The sequence below is a fragment of the Larus michahellis genome, chromosome 5 (assembly GCF_964199755.1).
Source record: "Larus michahellis chromosome 5, bLarMic1.1, whole genome shotgun sequence".
In the NCBI taxonomy this organism is placed as follows: Eukaryota; Metazoa; Chordata; class Aves; order Charadriiformes; family Laridae; genus Larus; species Larus michahellis.
In genome coordinates, this window is record NC_133900.1 from 57,795,638 (window position 1) to 57,809,609 (window position 13,972).

The 13,972-nt window shown below is 40.5% G+C and overlaps 1 protein-coding gene across 3 annotated transcripts in view; it reads left to right on the plus strand.

Moving 5' to 3' along the window:
* AFAP1 (actin filament associated protein 1) overlaps positions 1-9,586 on the plus strand; it is a 117,401-nt gene extending 107,815 nt beyond the window's left edge. For 2 of the 3 annotated variants that reach the window (XM_074587498.1, XM_074587500.1), the window contains 5 exons: positions 707-821; positions 2,337-2,501; positions 3,068-3,258; positions 3,967-4,128; positions 8,256-9,586. In XM_074587498.1, the coding sequence (XP_074443599.1) occupies positions 707-821; positions 2,337-2,501; positions 3,068-3,258; positions 3,967-4,128; positions 8,256-8,282 (660 nt within the window). In that variant the 3' untranslated portion in view covers positions 8,283-9,586. Of the gene's footprint in view, positions 1-706; positions 822-2,336; positions 2,502-3,067; positions 3,259-3,966; positions 4,129-5,510; positions 5,562-8,255 lie in introns of all 3 variants that reach the window. The other variant, XM_074587499.1, reaches the window with a different exon arrangement.
* The last annotated feature ends 4,386 nt before the right edge of the window (positions 9,587-13,972 follow it).

Genomic DNA, 13,972 nt, shown 5'->3' on the forward strand with positions numbered 1-13,972 from the left:
GGACAGTGTTGCTCTCCCCAGGGTTTAGTTCAGTGCAGGGGAGCCCTCTAAATGGAAGCCCCTGGGACATGAAATGTGCTGTTTCTGGTAATCTTGTGAACTCATCTGGTCATTGTGAGAGGTTTTTATAATTAAGAAAAACTTTTCATTACTAGCTGGAAGTTGTATTAGAGGAAATTGATATGCTAACTCCTAACATTTAAAAATGTGTAATAATTATATTTTTTTGAAAAAAAAAAAATAATCCATGCACCACAAGGATGGCAAGGTCATATAGTAAATAAGAAAGAGTGTTGAATTTGTGTGTGGCAAACCCTGTTGGGTTTTTCTATATGAAATTAACTCTGACAAACCTGTGTTTCAAGACTCTATACTGTGTATTCAAAGGTGCAACTTTTCTGCCTCACAATGGCTTTCTTAATACAGTAAATGCCAGAGTTTTAAATAACTTGGAGACCATGATGCCACCAGAGGTGGGGAGTTCATCCCTGTGTTATCCTGTGATTGCTGGAGTGGCTCCCGCTGAGCAGGCAGCTCTGGAGACGGTATCTCCGGAGGAAGTGTCGTCTCCAGCTCAATCAATGCAGTCTCTTAAGGCTCTCTGAGCGGGCAGCTTTTGTTGAGCTTTGCCCTTGATGAAAGAGTGACTGTGATGCCAGTGGCACAGGAATAGCTGGACCCCATTTGTACTTTTGTTTCCAAACAGTTTAAAGGCAAGAAGCCTCCTGTGACCGCTAACGGTATCACCGGAAAAGGGAGAACTTTAAATAGCCAGCCGAAGAAAACTGAATCGGTGTCATGTGTGAAGCGCACTGCGTCCAGTAAGTATGTCTCCTCACTGCTGCCTCACTTGCGAATGCAGTCATGAGGGTACCCAAAATAGCTGTCTTACTCAGCAAACAAGATAAAGAACCGCTGTAGTTCTTCTGTGGCTGAGAGGCTGAGCAGGAGATGCCCATCAAGACTTTGAATAAGAGATATTGTTTGCATTGGTGAGTCATTAGTACTCCAGCCATGCCACGAGATGAAGGGTTGTCATATGGAGAATGATAAATATGAAATGTGGACCCATGGCTGCAAAGTCGTGAGGACAGCAGGAAAAAAAAAAAAAGGGTAATGATGATTATTATTCATTTGAGGCAGAGAGTAAATCTGTATTCCTGTTGGAAGAGGCATATGAGGAGCTGAGAAACACATGCAAACACTGTATCGGTCAAAAGTGGAAGCACTCTTACCACTAATGAAAAAGAAAAGGTATAACAACCACACAGCTTAAAAGCTTCCTCAGAGAGAAGAGCTTGGTGAGTGGCAGCTTCAGAAAGAGAGATCTTCTCACCTAGAGGCGAATTGCCTCTAGGGAATTCCTAACAGAGATTGCTTTGCTTAAAGAAGAAAAGACAAAAAAGAACTATAATCATAATTTTAAAATATGAATTCAAAAAGATGACTTCTGCTGGAGAAGAAGAGAATGTGGGGTTTTAATCCCATGATAAATTTTTAAGAAGTCGTGGATTTAATGGCCACAAAAGAATTTTGGGTTAGACTTCAGGAAAGAAGTATGTATCTTTTGAACCATGTGGGTCAATTGGTACTGGAAAAGATAGTTGTGGGAGTAGAGGCATCTCGGTTACTAATGACCAACTAAAACTGGTTTGACAGCTATTTGTCAGGGATGGTTTAGTTGACTTTGCCTTCAGATATGCAGATAGACAACGTGATCTTTTAGCTGACCTATTTTCTTTGAGGCTGCAACTGGAGCAAAGGTATAGAAGGGTCTAGGATATAAATCAGACCACAGATAGATGTGAGCCATGAAATAAAAGCATTTATATGGGAAATTAAAAAAAGAAAAAGAAAGCTCTAAAGTAGAAAAACTTGAGAACATCTTTGTATTCTCTTATGTCAGGTGAGACAAGATGTGTGCTTTAAGCACTTGAAATAGGAACGGAACCCAGGTATAAGGGCAGGCAGGTAGTTTTTCCTCTGACCCCTTTCAATTAAAAATCAAGGGTTCGGAGCTAAAGAGGAGCCTCTTTTCCTTCCTCTGAACTGCACAAAAAGGCAAGGCCATTTTTCAGAACCAAGGTACTATAAGGTAGCTGGCATATCTCATCTTCCCCGCATAAATGCACAGAACAAACTGACCCGTATCTTTTATGTAGCTGTGCTGCAGAACTCAGCGTGAATTGTGCACCTTGAGAAAACGCCAGTGGAAGAGGGATGGCAAACCGGTGTCTCAAATCATGACATGCTTCTTGTGATGTTCAGTCTCAGGCAATAGTTTACAGTTTTACTGTTAATTTTAACCATAAATAACTACAATCTGATACATACAGATGCAGAGCAGTACAAATACGGCAAGAATCGTGTGGAGGCAGATGCAAAGAGGTTACAAAGCAAAGAGGAGGAGCTGCTAAAGAGGAAAGAAGCACTCCGGAATAGGCTGGCCCAGCTCCGAAAAGAAAGAAAAGATCTTCGCGCTGCCATTGAAGTCAATGCTGGTATGAGGTGCTTTGTTGTGCTGAATTCTGCCCTGGGTGGGCTTAATTATCCAAATAGCTTTGTATTCTGTCACTATGTGAGGTTTGGTTTTGATGTTAAATTGTACTTTGTAATGTCTGTATTTGCTTTCTATGTAGATATAAAATATATAACATAAATATATATATTATATATATGTACAGGTGTATATACTTATTTTATATACATGTTTTATATATATGCATGTGTGTATATATATAAACACCTATGAAATGACACTGATGGGGACTTCAGACAAGCAGAACATGGGAATAATTTTGTTGTGACTGGCTAATTATATTTTCCTGACATGGAAAAATAACAAAACAAATGCTCATTTGAAACTATACTAGGAACCTAGGGAAGGCATCTGATTTCTGTTGCTAAACTTTTTACAAGAAAAAGTGGTTTTTGCAAAGTACATAACTTTTTTAGTGGTGTCACTGATTTTTAGAGAAGCTATTCCTTACTTTTTTTAAAAGAAAATAATTCTGTATGTGACAATTTAAGCTTCTTATTGAAATAACAACATTGCTGTGGATGACAGGCAGAAAAACCCAAGTGGTTCTTGAAGACAAGTTAAAGAAGTTGGAAGAGGAGTGTAAGCAGAAGGAGGCTGAGCGTGTAAACCTGGAGCTAGAACTGACCGAGGTGAAGGAGAGCCTTAAGAAAGCCTTGGCTGGCGGCATCACACTGGGCTTGGCTATTGAGCCCAAATCAGGAACATCAAGCCCACAGGTATGCAAAATCCCAGCACCATGGGCTGGGAGCACGCTGCTTTGTCAGCTCCGGTAAAATGCGTGGGAACTGAGAGTTTTCAAAAGGTTTATTAAGCCCGGGAAATAAGAGCAGAACTAAATGCCTTTCTCTGATATTTGCATTCTTCAGCTACATCTGGTGTACTTTCTAGAGCAGCGGGGAGCAGGTAGACATGGGAATCACAGGCAGCATGTGTTGGGATAATGTGCAAAAGCTGACACCTCCCTGCCCTCCGTGACTGTACAAGTGCACGAACTGAGACATCACCCCACTCCACCCCAGGGAGATTTAAATGCACCAAGTCACGGTGCAGTGATGGAGACCCACTTGTGCCGGTCCCCTGTCCCCTTTGCAAGGGCTGCCTCTCCTGCGCTCATGGTGGAGCATGGCAGTCCTGGCTTATGCTATAGATCTGTGTCAGAAGCAGCCATCAGAAGGACCAGAGAGGGATGTGTCAGTTCCTCAGGATCACCCAATGTTGTTTAATCACAGAAAATGAACTTTAATTTTCATCACAGAACACAACACCATTTTGTTTTCTTTTGTTCTAACCTCTTTTTCATTTATCCATCATTATTATGAATATGGTTTCTTAAAAAAAAATCTGCAGTTATAAGTCTTGATAGGAAACATTTCCCGTGTGACTACTTGGAGGAAACTCAATGTAGGCTTTTCCCTCTTCATTAGTCTCCAATTTTCAAGCACCGAACTTTGGAGAACTCTCCAATCTCCAGTTGTGATACCAGTGATACCGAATGCTCAATCCCTGTGAACAGCGCAGCAGCTCTGAAGCGACCTCCCTCGTCAAATAATTCTCCATGTCGAGGCCATGTCCTTCGAAAAGCAAAGGTGAGAAGACTTATGTCTAGTTTTCTTTTTCTGTACATTTTCTTGCTTTCTTAAAAAGTCTTACTTGCTTGTGGAGAGACCGGGACAGAGGAGAGAGGGAAAGATCGGTTCCTGCTGCTTCTGCGGGTGAAATTTAGCCTTAAGAAGAGAATGTGCCATATCTGAATTATTTGTATTACAACATAAATACTGCTGATTTTGGGGAGCCTTTTGCAGAGACTTGGTGAGTAGTAATAATGAAGTATTCTATATAGGGTTTTTTTTTAAGTAACTTCTGTTACACATCATTATTTACAGTGACTGAGATTATATACGTTTACAGTGACTGAGAATGAGCCTGGCACCTCAATGTAGTAGATAGATACTGAAAAATCATCATCTCAATAAATGATTTGGTTTCATGGCACATCCTAATCTCTCTGTTTCCTCCTCCCGGCCCCTTTAACCTCTCTATGTTACCCAGGCCATGAATTACTTCTCCCACTGTACCTATGTGAGAGCTTTCCCACCCTTCTTCTTCCACCATTTCCTCCATCCTTTCCATGGACACCGACTGCTTTTTCTGCCAGTTAGCCTCATTCATTTCAATTCAAGTAAGAATAATGAAACTCAGGGTAATAGGTTTCAGTTGTTTGACTTCGAAGTTTGCTGCTTTTGTTTCTAACCTGAAGAAGGATTCACATGCTCTGAAGCTTGTGTATTCCAATTATGGCCTAATTTGTCTCATGAAGATACCACCTCTAGCTATACACTGTGTCTTAGATTTGCATGTTAACACAGCGTTACTCAGGGAATACGGTCTAGCAGAGCACAGTCCTTAAGAAAGGGAGCGTGGATTTGTGCTACACGCTGGACAGGCACATTAATTAGAGACAGCCATTATTCACTACAGCTGGAGAATCCAGGACACTATAAAAACCTGAACATTTTTAGCGTAAAGAATACCTTCCAGCTGTAGTACATTTTTTATGCTCAGCATATGCTATACAGGAAAATCCCTGCTGTGTTGTTTGATATCGCTGTGCTTTGGATGGCACGATAGGTCAGTCAAGCTCCTTTGCAGAGGAATCTTGGATATAGGATTAGGCTAATCAGAAAGGATATGGAGCTACTATGCATATTTCCCATCCTGGGAAAAACAACTCAGAAGTATCCAATTCAGCTTTAACAGCTTTTTCCTAAAACTTCACGCACGAAATATTAAGAGTGAAATTTTGCTGAATTAGATAGTGCAACCCAAGCCGTGCTCAGCCCATTTGCAAGGAGCTGCAGCCAAAGTCTGCCATCAGGTATGCATCTGCGGCACAGCCCGCTTCCAGGGGGAGTTAAATGTACATGTGCGAGGGTGGAATCTGGCTCTCAGTTCTTTTGGCCTTTTGCAGTGATGCGTGAGCCCAGGCCTCGTAGATGTGGCTAAAGAAAGGGCGTCACACGTGAGTATCCCAGAGCAGAACTTACTTGGCTCTCCACGCATGGATGTCAGTGCAATCTGGGGGCGTGAAACAGGTTTCACGGCCGTGCTAGCGCTTGCATCTTCAGCCACTGGCACATCTCCCAGTGTTACGAGGGAGTTGTATAAGCGTTCAACCCGTCAGATTATTTCCCCCTCCCCCCCGCAATATGTATCTGAATGCACTGAATGCCTCCTTCCCTGCTCTTTCCTTGCACGAAGGGTGCCGAGTCTGTTCACCAGCCAGCTTTGTGCTTGCAGCCACCCTGATGTCACCGCCGGAGCCCACACAAGACTCTGCCCCTCTCTGCTAGGGCAGATGCTGATGCTGATGCTGAGGCACAAGGCGTGCGGTGCAGCCTGCCCCGGGAGCGCTGTGGGGCACAGCGACGCCTCGGGGAGGTGGAGGGAGGGGGGAGGTTTGGAAGCTGCTCCACCAAAAATCTCTCTCCTCTCATATGCACATCATAAAAGGGTAAATACAGAGAGAAGCAGGAGGACAGATCTAGTGTTAAATCTAAGGACTAGCAGAATTTGGGGATGCACTCTTTAGGACATATGCTGTACCTACACACATATTTAGATGTTTTAACTTTTCTGTTTGTAACATGCTTTTAAATGTTCTTAGAAAGTAATAATGCATATTTTTAAGAAGCCAGAAGGCATTTAAAATGTAATTTTGTTAATCTCTACTTGTCTGGAAGTGGAGACTGTATTAAAACGTGGAAAAAAAATATTCTGCAGTAGCATTCCCACGGAAGTAAAAATACTCCAAATATCCTTGCTGTGCAAGAAAAACAATTATCTAAATATTTCGCATTTCAAATTAATTTCTAAAAGCAAATTGTTATGTGCAGCAAGGAAACTGCAATGATTATTTCTGATCTGTTTTTAAAACTGGTGGGCTGGTGAATGTCAGGTCAGCTGCTTACATTTTGCTCATGTTCAGGGACTGGAGGAGAAAAAGAGCTCTCCCGGTGCCCCAGCTCCCAGTCAGGCTGGCAGTGTTGACTTAAACATTCTTTAACTGGCGTGAACCTGCCTGGGAAATGGAAACAAAGAAAAAGTTCCTTCTGCACCTGCAAAAGAAGCTACTGCTTTCAAAGCTTATTTAACACTTTTAGCAAAATTCTCCTCCCAGTTGCTTAACCAACGACTTCCTTGAGAGCTTTGGCAGCATACGCATAGAGAATATACATTTAATATCCTTTTTAAAATAATTGAGTTTTTACCAATACTGTGTTTTAAGTTTAGGTTTACCATAATTTGAAGTGTAAAACTGAGTAATTAAAATACGTTGTATTTTAATAAAAGTACCGTTTAAATGAAGAAAAAATACCCCACAAGATTAAAATAATAAAAAATTATTGTCTACATGCTTTAAACCCAGGATTTTTTTCTTATATTGCTAAAACAGCCACCAGCTGTGACCTTTACTGTTGCTTTACAGTGGTTGAAGAGGTGTCACGGTCATGCAGCTGTTCAGCCAAACTAATGCTATTACTGCTTTCAGCAGCAGAAACAGATATTTACATGCATAAGTAACCGTTTTCAGTCAGAGCTCTTAAATGTTGTGGAATGAGTGTTAAATTCAGGAATTCAAGTTGGGAGCCAAGTCAGCAGGCTGCCTGCAGAGTACCTCTGCAGAGGCGATGGGTGGGAGAGGAATCCGCAGACCCCGGTGCCTGGCTAGGAACAGCTGGGCGGTCGCTCCACAGGGATTACTTCAGCGGGAGGCCAACTCCTCCGTGTCTTTCCTGTTTCCTGATCACTGTCAGGGTGTGTTTCAGGGAGTAAGTACAGTGCGGATGCCCTAGGCTGAGCCCATCCCTCTTCAACTCTTCTGCTTCTCAAGTCAAGAGCCACAAGTTTGATTTAACTGGGTGTTTACCTGCAGGAATCCCATGATTGTCCCTTGTGTAGCAGAAGAAACGGCAATACCTTGCTCTGAGATATATGGATGACAGCATTATAGGTTACGTGCTTTGCTGTGGTCGGTAGGTGTCGTTGTCCTCAGCTGACAGGTGGGGAAACTGAGGCACAGAAAGGCAAAGTGATTTCTTTAACTTGCCAAGCAATAGCTCGACTTGGGTTGCGTACATGGGGAATGTATGCAGCGGTAACTAACTTGCTTTTCTTTGCCCTGCCTGTAAGTCATTCTACCTCAGTAAGTCGCCCTTCTTAGCCATAGAAACGTGTGTCTGCCATGAGTTTTATAATAAAAAATTGAAGAGCAAAGCAGTGACTTGGTGTCGGCTATGAGAAATACTGAGTGCTTCCTGCCGTCCCGTGCAAGTAGGTTAGAAAGCCCGATCTGCTAAATCAGCCCCTCTCTTACTCAGTTCCAGCTGAGTGCTTCAGACCAGCTGTGGTGTGTGAAGTTTTTCCCTACGTACCCTTTGCATCAAACAAACATGGCTTATTTGCACTGCGCTAGAGAAAAAGTTGCCGTATATAGTTGCGGAGGGGTGGAAGCTGCGCACAGACGCTACCAGGACGTACTTGTTAGCATTCCCTAACTAATTTGTGGGCAGAAGCCTGGATTCGGTGAAGTTCGTGGAAAAACTGTTACTGACCTCAGCTGGCTTTGGCTTAGCAGATCTGATGACATCAGTGAAATAGCCTGATTTCTCTAACATTTTCCGTATCTTTTTTTTCTCCCCGCCCCACCTTCCAGGAATGGGAGATGAAAAATGGAACATAAATACAGCAAAACCACTCACTTTCCATAAAGGCCTTACCTATTATGGACCAAGACGTAGGCTGCAAAAGACTCATCTGAAAGGTGGTATCAAGCGATACAACATAAGAGGTTTTATAATTCTGTTAAGTTAATGGTAGCTTGGCGCTAATTTGCCTGTATTCCCTCTACTGTATTGCTGTGTAACTACGTGTGCCCCTTTTTATTAGCTGTAACTCTTTATTTCCAACTTCACTGGTAAAGAAAATGAAAACCAAAAAAAACCCGAACCAAGCATAGTAATTAAAAAGGAGCATAAAGTAGCAGTTGGAAGTTTACTTTGCCGAACCAGCATAGACCAGCAATGTTAATTATATCGCGTCAGATGGCCCGAACACCACTGAAGACTGGTGCGTTAAGACCGATGTGAAATCATGGTGGATAAGAAGTACTCTTACAGGTTAAAACTGCCTTTGCGAGGTCTGCCACAGAGGTGGCTGAGCAAAATCTTGCTCGTTCGCGGTCACTTTGCTGATAGCTGTTCACGTGGCAAAAGAAAACGGAAGAACTGTATTCACAGCAATGGCATGGCTTGCTTGGCCGGCAAGGCAGGAGCTCTTCAGTGCCACTGTCCTCTACGCTGGTGCGAGACCGTGGGCTGACACGACTCAGCTGTGGAGCATTTTTTGGATACTGTTAAGACAGGTGATTTTTGTCATTGGGAGGTAAAAAGCTGCCATACTTTGAGAAAAATGCATTTTAGTACATTCTCTTTATTACTGTTCTGAAGCACCAGTCATTTTCAAAGGTCATGTTGTCGAACTATGATTTGTTCCTGATTTTTTTTAAAAGGCAAACAGGTATTTTTAGATACGACTTCTTTTCTATACTTTTGAAAAAGAAAAAGAAAATGTAATTGAAATTAATCCTCAACAGATAATGGCAACTCAGAATAGCTTATGCAGTCAGTCTTGTTTTGTTTTTTTTTATAATATAATATTGTTAAACTTGAGTTATAGAACACTGCTGTACTTATTTTCCTTCATCTTTTCAGACCTCAGCTATTATTTTTGAGGAAGATGGATTGAAAAGATGATAGTTTCCAGACTCTTTTATAAACAATTTTACAAAGAATTGGGGATTTTCTTAGACAGGAGTCCATTTCTGTTTACTAGGAAACAGCGTCTTGCATTTTAGTCTGTAAAATTACAGAAATCTGTTCTTTGTATCCATCCATGTCAGTCCTGAGAACTTACACGCAGTAAATTGCCAATTAAAGTCCTTCAAAATCTCAAGATTGGCTTTAAAAAATCAGGAGAGCAAGCGACAAAAAAAAAAAACCCACAACCTAATCATACAATTTATTGGATTCTTTTAATTTTTTTCTCTGTGCTTTTTTTAAGCCTTCGGAGAGCCTTCAATCGCATCCTCAAGATTCTTTCTCTCCTCAGCTGTGAGGACTAGAAAATGACTTTAATTAAAAAAATTAAAATACTACTCATACTTCGAGATAATTACAGATGCTAGGGCTGGAGTCTTGATAGTTAAGACTTGCAATTAAAACCACAGACGTTGGCAAGACAGCAGTTATCAAGGATCACATCCCTTTATGGCCCAGCCTATAGTTACCTTTAGGAGTAGGTGCGTGACTCTTGAAGGGTACACTGGGATTCCCAGCTGAGCTGGATGCCAGAGGGCTTCCCGCAGGAGCAGGTGGGATGTGAAGGCACAGAGCCGTCAGAGAGGCCTGATGGCCGCTGGGACACAGGGCTGTGTCCTGTTGCCAAATGCAGTTAGTGCCAGGGATCCCATTGACCTCAGCAGAGCAGAAATGGGGCCCAACATGAGAGAAGGCTCTTTGCTTCTTGGGACTATGCTTTGTACAAAGTGCAACAGGAATGCAGATACAGTAGGGAAGCAAGTGTCAGTGTGGTTTTCACTGAAATAGGATTTTTTTATATTATTTTAGGTCATCTGCTTACTTACTAACTCTCTAAGTGGAGGGCACATTCTGTGCTGTATGACTATGAACTAAACAGTATCAAGTTCCCATAATTATTAGCAGAAACAAATTTGAAGCAAAAGTAAGTTCATTTAGGCTTTTTATTTCAAATTAAGTTATTTATTTGTATATTTCAATAAATATTTAATTTATATCTGTACATATTTATGATGCAAATTAGGCTTCTAGTCAACGTTTGCAATGATGTAACAGTTGCCATTAAGAAGTGGTCCCACATCAAGTAATGCCGAGTAGTCAAAAGCCAAATCACTTTATCTTGTTTACCCAATATTTTACCCATTGTATCTTCCACCCCCCATATCCTATGGAAAAAAAATAAACCCTTGGCAAGGACAGGTTTTAATCCATGTCGGAGATAGAAACGTGCAAATTTCTGTCCCAACAGAAATTGTGTGGTGCTGGAACCGTGCACACAACCTCAGCCTTGGTGCCACAGCCTTCTGCTCTGCCGTAGATGCTGATCGCCCTCAGCATCTCTAGCGCCCTTGGCACCTAGAGCTCCCGCTGCAGCAGGGGCTGCCAGCAAAATAAAGCGTCTTTTGCCCTTCCTGCAGCAAGGGCTCCATAAAGGCACCGCCGCCCTTCACCCCAGCCTGGCACGTGCTGTAACTGTACGTCTCTAATGCATAAGGACATTCTCTAATGTATAAGTGCGTCGGTACCACCGCAATTTGCATTCATGACACGTCTGTTCTATATAATGGCCAAGGTTTTGAAAGAAGGAAAACAAAAAAACCTCGGGAAGTAACCTCTCGATAGACCACATTCGGTGCTGTGAAATAGACTCTGTTTTCTTGAATAGTACGATTGCTGTACAATTTTTTATAAAAAGCGACAGAGCTTGTATTTTCACCATTTTTAGATTTCAGGTTCACCAGGCAAAGTCAGCAATAGAGCAGCATGACTTTTGTTTTAAAGGAAAACTCTAGTATTTTTAACCATTTCTGTGTCTTTTAAGAAAACATCACACTTGCGCTTCCTCAACAAACTCCTGTTACTGTACCAGGTGCTTTTTTTAATTGTTTTTTATGATGCTTTTTTTAAGAAAAAAAGATCATAACTCTGGGGGATCAAAGGTGTTTTTTTAATGAAATGATTGTGGCAATTTGATTTTTGAAACGGAGAATACTTAATTTAGTATCAATTTTTGTTAAAGACACTTTCAAATTAATTGGCCCAGGCTGTATGTTGTAAAATAATGTTCTCATATGAAGAATGTAATTATTTCCTTATTGTATTTTTTAAAAAACAAAATCATATTTAAAAATCTCTGTGAAAAAAAAAAAGCATGAAAGAAACATGAAAAAAGTTTTTGTTTTATTTTTGTTATTGGATATGTTGGCAGTGCCCATTATAATTGACTGTAAATATAGTCTTTCTACTGTATTTCTCAATGTATTTAAGTTTTTTGACACACGTTCATGGAAACTTCTGTTAAAAAAAAAAAAAAAGACCAAAACAGACCCATCTTCAAATGTGTGTCTTAGTAGCTTCAACTAACTTTATGCCTTTCTAGTTTACTCTTCAGAAAGTCTTGCAGAGTGTGAAAAAAGACTGGCACCTGGTAGGTGCGACACATCGAAGACCATTATTAATAAAGTTACCTGTCAAAGAAAGAAGTATTTGCATTGTTGTTTCTTGGTCTTTGTCAGTATAAGAAGTAGGTGGCACCTTAGCAGGACACCCGCAATAGTCATCCTCAACCAAGTACCATTCTCCCCTGCCAGCCAGTTGAAAAACGGACAGGTTACATTTAGTATTTTTTTGTTATCAGTTCTGTCCGCGTTTAACTTTGTGATGACCTTCTGCAACTCGAACGCAGTCTATCTAAGGGGCAGCCTGGCAACGGCAAATGGACGTTCAATGTATTTAATGCTCAGAGCAGACGTTACCGCTTACTTAGTGTTACTGCATCAGATGGCTTAGACATCAGCCCCGTTAATAAATAATGTACAACTGTAAAACACTAAAAATTACCTCTCAGAAATTAAAGCAGATCAAAATCAAACTGTGCTAATTAACTAGGAATGTAGCAATTCCTTATAGATGACTGGCAGGTTAGATTGACAAGCGATAAGCCATAATTACTCCTTATGGCTTTTCCTAGATTTAACTCTTGTTCCCATTACACTAAAATTATTACCAAATGTCATGCTTAAATAGAAAATACATTTCATTTTACCAAACCCAGGGAAGCAGTATTATAAAGTAGCCTAATTGGTTTCTTTTCTGTAATCCCAACCTCCTGGATGTCAGGAGAAAAAGGTGGTCAGCATATGTAAAGCAGCTCATGGTGGTATAACTAATACGAATTGTGTCTCAAGTAGACACGACTTTTTGTCTGCTTAATCAAGGCTTTTAACACTTCGCTGCCTTTTATGCAATTAAAAAGCTTTCCACCTCAAAAGCAAAGCAAATTATTAGTATTTCTCTAGAGAAAGAATGTCTGTAGAAAATATATATACAGGACAAGTTGTAAAAAAAAAATGTTAATATATAAAAATATATATTTAGACTAGCTGTACTATATAATATATATTAATATTGTAGTATAGTAATATGTATGCAAAAATTAGAAAATGAGTACTTTAAGTTACTCAGGCACATGGCCTAAAAAAGCCTTAAAGACCATCTTAGTCTTTTTCTATAAGCTACATTTAATATTTGGTCTACCCAGTTGCATCTCAAAGGCATTCAATATGAAAGAACGTACCAACACCTAACTTACTCCACTGTGGTTTATTCTTGCAGGTGGGCACCCACGTGCAGTGCTTTAATGTTAAGTTCTTCTTTTTTTATATATTTTTTTTAATTTGTGCAAAAGTTGAGCACCATCAGACCCCTCGTTACAGTACTTAAGCACAGGGCTTTATAAAGAAGGGCTCCTTGCTAGAGGATGAGTGATGCCAAATGTGACACTATTTTTTGAATGGAGAGGGAAAAAATCAGGGAACGCAGACTTTTACAGCTGTACTGGGCAAATCGACAGTATAATAAAGTGAAGCATTAGTGAACAGACTGAGAAATCACTGTACTGGGGTAGAGTCAACACAAGTTTTATACTGGAGTGTCATTGCTCCTGAAGTCTGAGGTCTGTGAGGCCGTTAATGAGCATCCAGGGAAAGAACATATTCTGCTTGGATTTCTTCAACACGCTTTTGACAAGGTCCGTCACTAAAAAGATTTAAGTAGCTACTGGAGAAAAGGAAAAAAAAAAACCAAAAACAAACAACAAAACAATAGGATAAATAACTGGTTGGTAAACAACAAAAAAAATAGGGCGTAAAATCTCTGTTTCCGCTGGCTTGGGTCTTTCCAGTCAGCCTTGGGATCCCACAGGGCTAGGGTTTGAGCCTTGTGCATATGAGAATAATTGAAATAATTGGAAAAAAAAAAAAGATGAAAAATTTGCTGTTATTTACTTATTCAGGATAATAACACTAAAAGCTGTTTAGTGGGTTTTTTACCCAGAATTGCCAGAAATACCTTTCACAACTTCACCGGTCATTAAAACGTCAGAATAAATTCAATGTAGAAAGAACCGTAAGGAAAGAAGAAAAAAATTCCCAAAAAACCAACCTAGCTAATTTTGAGCACGGAAATAGCTCTGACTACACGCAGAGATGATCATGGAGTTTTAACAGTTAGGTCCAAGAAAACATCCATGTACTGCACGGTAACAATAATTAAA